Source organism: Camelina sativa, chromosome 11, assembly GCF_000633955.1.
Source record: "Camelina sativa cultivar DH55 chromosome 11, Cs, whole genome shotgun sequence".
NCBI lineage: Eukaryota > Viridiplantae > Streptophyta > Magnoliopsida > Brassicales > Brassicaceae > Camelina > Camelina sativa.
Window position 1 is genome coordinate 26,756,738 of NC_025695.1, and position 5,553 is coordinate 26,762,290.

At 33.4% G+C, this 5,553-nt stretch overlaps 4 protein-coding genes across 7 annotated transcripts in view; 3 read left to right on the forward strand and 1 right to left on the reverse strand.

Annotated features, from left to right (window-relative positions):
• Window positions 951-2,155, forward strand: LOC104724321 (AIG2-like protein A). Its single transcript, XM_010442782.2, has 5 exons — window positions 951-1,141; window positions 1,256-1,328; window positions 1,424-1,516; window positions 1,663-1,746; window positions 1,834-2,155. Exons 1-5 carry the CDS (start codon window positions 1,020-1,022, stop codon window positions 1,978-1,980), a joined length of 519 nt encoding a protein of 172 aa, XP_010441084.1. The 5' UTR covers window positions 951-1,019; the 3' UTR covers window positions 1,981-2,155.
• On the reverse strand, window positions 2,403-3,836 carry LOC104724322. Of its 4 annotated transcripts, none has more exons than XR_002034374.1 (4): window positions 3,620-3,836; window positions 3,279-3,406; window positions 2,919-3,009; window positions 2,403-2,842 (listed from the first exon to the last, which is right to left on the reverse strand). XR_002034374.1 is itself a non-coding variant. In XM_019233252.1 (3 exons), the coding sequence occupies exons 1-3, from the start codon at window positions 3,478-3,480 to the stop codon at window positions 2,800-2,802; spliced, it is 336 nt and encodes a 111-aa protein (XP_019088797.1). In that variant the 5' UTR covers window positions 3,481-3,613; the 3' UTR covers window positions 2,403-2,799. The 4 variants fall into 4 exon arrangements, 1 of the variants encoding a protein (XP_019088797.1); XR_002034373.1 differs by having other exon boundaries at window positions 2,919-3,181; window positions 3,279-3,402; window positions 3,620-3,827; XR_757621.2 differs by having other exon boundaries at window positions 2,919-3,181; window positions 3,620-3,825.
• LOC104719606 (AIG2-like protein A) lies at window positions 4,368-5,502 on the forward strand. The gene is made up of 5 exons (XM_010442783.1): window positions 4,368-4,561; window positions 4,659-4,731; window positions 4,819-4,911; window positions 5,026-5,109; window positions 5,195-5,502. The coding sequence occupies exons 1-5, from the start codon at window positions 4,437-4,439 to the stop codon at window positions 5,330-5,332; spliced, it is 513 nt and encodes a 170-aa protein (XP_010441085.1). The 5' UTR covers window positions 4,368-4,436; the 3' UTR covers window positions 5,333-5,502.
• Window positions 5,345-5,553, forward strand: part of LOC104728372 (AIG2-like protein A) — a 6,609-nt gene continuing 6,400 nt past the window's right edge. Inside the window, exon 1 of the mRNA XM_010447359.2 lies at window positions 5,345-5,355. Within this exon, the coding sequence (XP_010445661.1) occupies window positions 5,345-5,355 (11 nt within the window). The remainder of the gene's footprint in view (window positions 5,356-5,553) is intronic.

The following is a 5,553-nucleotide window of genomic DNA, read 5'->3' on the forward strand; positions in this document are numbered from 1 at the left end:
GGGGGGGGGGCAAGAGGGCACCTATGATAGTACCAGGACCCGTGTGTCCCGACAATCCGCTTCTGTTCAAAGAAGTAAGCGGTTTTTACCACTTTTGAGAAGAGAAAAAATACGTATTTTCAATTTTTTTTAATACAATATGTATTTAATACTAAATATTAATCCCTAAAAACAAATAGAACCGACTAAACCCAAACATAATAAATAAATTGCATGTTAAATCGAATTTTTGTGACTTACAAAGTGGTAAAATTTACAAATCATTCAAAAAATGGTAAAACCAACCAAGACCACTCTAAAAAATGGTTTTCTCATCATTGATTCACAATACATTGTTGTAGCCAGCGGGGATTGTAGAAACTTCTTCAGCTTAAATCTGTTCAAATATAGTTTTACGATGTTGATATACGTGAATTTCTGAAGTTTATTCTTTAGATTGAATAAAATAAGAATATACGATGACTACAATACTTTTTATTTCGTCGAAATGATAATTATAGTGCTATGAAATTTTTTGTTTTTCTAAAATATTGTAATAAAAATATATTAAATACTCTGATCCCTGACTCAAATTATACAGCAGTATAAAGACGTAGATTCAAAATCTCTTACTTATTAAAAACAAAAAAATCTAATGGATTCCTTTAGAATATATATATATATATATATATATATATTATCTTAATTAGGCCATATCCAAATAATTTGAAGAAAAAAAACTACTTTATGTAGATGTGTATCCAAATAATTGCCGACAAATTAGAAGAAAACAAAAGGAACACGAAGGAGTTTCATACACTAACTGGTGTCACTAGCCGTCGAAGTCTAACAACGCTGTCGTAAGAGAATCAGTGCCACGTCTTTCTTACGCTGGATCCGCCAACTGTTCAATATAGGCATCATCGTGTTTAATTTAATTTACATTTTTGACGTTGTTATATAAAAGTCAAAACTCTGATTAGAGAAATGAACATACTTATATAAAACATAAATAACGGTGGAAGAGACACAACACAAAGATGAGTAGCTCTGGTCCTCAGCTTCACAATGTGTTCGTCTATGGTGGCTTTCAGGAGCCAGACGTCTTCAATATCTTGCTTGACCGTACTCCTGAGATAGTCTCCGCAACACTCCCTGGCTTGTACGTATACCTTTCTCTCTTTCTCGGTTGAGTAATCTCTCTGTATATAGTTCTGAGATTTGATATAAATTTTTGGGTCTTTTCTTTTTCTTTTCTTTTTCTTTTTTTTTTCAGTCAGAGGTTTAGGCTTAAAGGACGTTTGTATCCATGTATTGTTCCCTCTGAGAAAGGAGAAGTTCATGGGAAGGTTTGATTAGTGTTTATGAATCGTATAACTGGGATAAAAGTTAAGTTTGTTGATCGAAGTGGGTTTTGAGAAATTTGGTGCATTGGTTGGTGTAGATACTAATGGGATTAACAAGTGATGAACTTGAGAATTTAGATGCGGTTGAGGGCAGTGAGTATGAGAGAGTGACAGTTGGAGTTGTACGAAATGTAAGTTTGAAGAATGTATAGTTATTGTCATGTTTTAATATATAGTTTAAAAAAAAAACTAAAACACTATTATATGAATTTTAAAACATTTTTAGTGGTCTTGATAAGATTATAAATTTATGATGATTGTGTTTTGCATTTACAAGGACAATTCGGAGAAGTTGCCAGTGAAGACATATATGTGGATCAACAAGGATGATCATGATATGTGTGGAGAATGGGATTTCGAGGTTTGATGATTTACACAAATTTTATTTTGTTAAGACTCATTGGTCCGATTTAGCATGTTTTGGATAATTGTTTTTTTTACTTCCTAGGAATGGAAACGATTACACATGAATAAATTCATAGAGTCGTTTAAGAAAATCATGGAATGGAAGAAGAATCCTAATGGAAAAGGAAGAGATGATTTCAGCCATGTCCTACGGGAAGATCTATCGGATGAGAGTACTCCATCGTCTTGATCGGATGGATTTGTGTGTTCATGAGTATGTTATATATAGCACCTTTGTTTCTAAATCTAGATTTGAATAAAACAGAGTATTGTAAAGGGTCAACGAAAAGAACAGTAATGTCATGTGTTATTTGTAAGATTTGAGTTATCATGTCGATTGTATTATTGTATTCATGAGTCTGTAAGTGGGTGTTCGTAGAGTAAAAATATAAAGAAAATATATAATGAAAATAATATAAGATTATTAGCTTAGATATTTTGTTAAGAAGTTAGTTATTGAGAGAATATATTTAAGATTTAATAATATAATAATTTTAAACATATTACAATTATAAAAAATTTAAAAAATAATATTTAAATTGAAAACTTAAAAAATTTATGATGAACCAAAATTGTTTTCAATAACTATTAAAATCATTTTGGTGGTTTGGCTGAAATCAAGAAAACAATCTATTAGGCATGCAAAATAATTTAACAATCTCGTTCTTTTCTACAAAAATCGAAGATAACACACAATCAAAACCATAGCTGTAACTGCACTCATCTTTGGTTCAAAACTGGTTGTTACAAAGTTTACCGCGATGGTTTGCCTCTTTTTTTACCGCCTCCTTTCTTCTTTCCTTTATTCTTCTTTTTGCCATTTTTCTTCTTTCCTTTAGACTTGATGCCGCCTCCCTCACCACCACCTCCTCCCATGTTCTCGTTCTTTCTGTGTTTCTTTATCTTGAAATCTCTGTCAATAGTTATTGAATTACCGGGATGTAGCAAATGCCTAACATCAAGACTCTCTCTTCTGGTGTACGCTTCTTCTCTACGGGTTTCCTAGTACTTACACTCCCAAACTGTCCTCCAAATCTCCCAAGAATCCTATTCTGCAAACACACCCCAAAATAACAAGTGAGAAACCAGAACAAAACAGAACAAGTTCATAATGTAAAAAATAATCACCTGGTCCAACATCTAGCTTCTCTTCTCTCTCTTTCTGTTTCTTCATCGGTACTAACGCTACACTCAAAGGTAGCCTCTGCTTCTTTTGAGGCTGCGAATATTATAACATCAAAGGTATCCTAAATGATCGAAACAGGTTTCTAACTAACAGCAATAGTTTCACACATTTGTGTAAACTAAAAATCAAACTTTCTTTCCACCAAGTTCAGTAACTTGCTTGTTCTCTAATGCTTTCTTATCCTTCCATGTCATATGCGTAGAGGCTTAAACAACAACAACAACAACAACAATTCCAGCTGAATGTGAACAAAACACTAACAACAATAATACACATAGCGAGAAGAGAGAGTGTGCGTTTACCAAAGAATTTAACATCTTTCATAATATTCTTAAAGCTCATATCTTGATTATTAGAAGCCATGCCTTCCTTCTTCTTCTTCTCCATTGGCTTACGATTATTATACATTATTCTGATTTTTGATTTCTTTCTGAGCCAAATTTCAGAGAGAGAGAGAGAGCGAGCGAGATTAAAGACCTTAAAAACAATACCATTCGAATACATCACCTAATTCCGATTCCATACATCTTTGAATTGGTTTTACATTAAAACAATACCATTCGAATTTGGATTCTAGATTCCGACTAATTCTACAATCTCATCACGACTAATTCCTCCTAAGACTACAGATTGAATTACTAACCTGAGATTATGAGAGGAGTATGCAAAATCACGATTGGTCTCTGAGAGGGAGAGTGAAGAAGCTTTGCCCAGAGAGCGTTGATGGAACAGAGAAAGAAGAAAACCTAGAGTCGATTTCCAACAGGAAGAGAAATGAAAATTTTTTCTTTCTTTGCAAAAAAATCTCAACCTGAAATTCAGGTACTGCCACGTCCTAATAGAACTGGGCTTGAATCAGTTCTAATTTGAAGACCAAAAAAAAATTGTTCTAAGGCCACTGTTCAATTTATTTTTGATTTAAATGGGCTTAGAACACACAAACTGTTCTCAAGATGGCCTAAAATCCTTAAAAAGGTTCCACTTCCACCTTTTTAAAATCAATTAAAGTTTGATCATCAGTACCAATTTGGCTGAGTGCGTTCGGGAATAATTTAAAGTTTTCTAAGAAAGTTGCTTAAAGTTTTCTAGTCAAGTTGGTCTGTCTACTTATTTTACTTTTTTTTTTTCGTTTTATCTTATGAAATGCAAAATAATTATTGATGCAAATAAATAGGAATATTTAAGTATAATCGGCCTTCAAACAAATAAATCTCATATTATTATTCTTAAATCTGGTGAGTATATTGTATATACATTACATAACATACGTTGTTATACAGGATAATTATATAAGCAACAAATTTAATGATAATTGCGGTACCACCAGAATCATTTCACGTGTTTCACCAGTTACTTGTTTTTTTTTTTTTTTTGCCTTATAAAGTCAAAAGCTCTATCTAACATTTGCCCAACCAACAAAACAAAAAAAAAAAAACAGAGAAGAAGATCCACACAAAAACATGAGTAGCTCTAGTTCTCCTCAACTTCACAATGTTTTCGTCTATGGCAGCTTTCAAGAGCCTGATGTTAACCACGTCATGCTTAACCGTACTCCTGAGATCGTCTCTGCAATACTCCCTGGCTTGTAAGTTGTACCTACCTACCTCTCTCTCTGTCTCGATCTCTCTGTATCGATCTAAGATCTAATGGTCCTGTTGGGGGTGTTTTGTTTCTTTTTGCAGTCAGAGGTTTAGGCTTAAAGGGAGATTGTATCCCTGTATTGTACCCCGTGAGAATGGAGAAGTTCATGGAAAGGTTTGATTTGTAGGATCATATCAGCTACTTTAACTCTTGTGGGTTGTTGTGCATTGATCTTGAGAAATTTTTGGTGAATTGTTTAAGGTACTAGTGGGATTAACGGATGATGAACTTGAGAATCTTGATTGGGTTGAAGGAAACGAATATGAAAGAGTTAAAGTTGAGGTTATAAGGAAGGTAAAGTTTTAAAGATTTAATGATTTGGTCTCCTAACCATAACTTAAAATTAAAAAACATTTTAGTATCTCTCTTGATGAGGGTTATGAATTATGACTTTTTTGGCACATGTAGGACAACTCAGAGAAGATGACAGTGGATACATATCCATGGATCAACAAGAATGATCCTGATATTGGTGGAGATTGGGATTTCGAGGTTTGATGATTTTAAACTTTTTTTTTTTAAATTAATCTTGTTAGGTCTTTATGAATGTTCACTTTGCGTGTTTTTGGGTGATTAGGAATGGAAACGAGTGCATATGAAGAAATTCATAGAGACGTTCAAAGAAATCATGGAATTTAAGAGGAATCCACAAAAGGGAAGAGATGATTTCCAATATGTTTTACGCGAAGATCCCGGGAATGCTCCTTCGTCTTGAATGGAATATGTGATGACTGATGAGTATGTTTTTATATATCATCTTTGTTTTTAATGTTCCAAATTAAATAAAACCTAGAGAGTCTATGACTATGTATTATCATCATTTCCTACTCCGTGTGCCATAATAATTCAACTTCTCCACACAAAAATCCGTAAACCGTTTCGGCACCGTTCGTTCATCAGGTAGTGCTCGACTATGCTGAGGGTCTTTGATATTGG

Coding starts and splice junctions, on each gene's coding strand:
- LOC104724321 (XM_010442782.2), top strand. CDS start 1,020: ATGAGTAGCTCTGGTCCTCAGCTTCACAATGTGTTCGTCTATGGTGGC. Junction 1,142..1,255: donor TCCGCAACACTCCCTGGCTT/GTACGTATACCT, acceptor TTTTTTTTTCAG/TCAGAGGTTTAGGCTTAAAG. Junction 1,747..1,833: donor GTGGAGAATGGGATTTCGAG/GTTTGATGATTT, acceptor TTTACTTCCTAG/GAATGGAAACGATTACACAT.
- LOC104724322 (XM_019233252.1), bottom strand. CDS start 3,480: ATGTATTCGAATGGTATTGTTTTTAAGGTCTTTAATCTCGCTCGCTCT. Junction 3,010..3,278: donor GAAAGATGTTAAATTCTTTG/GTAAACGCACAC, acceptor TAATATTCGCAG/CCTCAAAAGAAGCAGAGGCT. Junction 2,843..2,918: donor GAAGCTAGATGTTGGACCAG/GTGATTATTTTT, acceptor GTGTGTTTGCAG/AATAGGATTCTTGGGAGATT.
- LOC104719606 (XM_010442783.1), top strand. CDS start 4,437: ATGAGTAGCTCTAGTTCTCCTCAACTTCACAATGTTTTCGTCTATGGC. Junction 4,562..4,658: donor TCTGCAATACTCCCTGGCTT/GTAAGTTGTACC, acceptor TTCTTTTTGCAG/TCAGAGGTTTAGGCTTAAAG. Junction 5,110..5,194: donor GTGGAGATTGGGATTTCGAG/GTTTGATGATTT, acceptor TTGGGTGATTAG/GAATGGAAACGAGTGCATAT.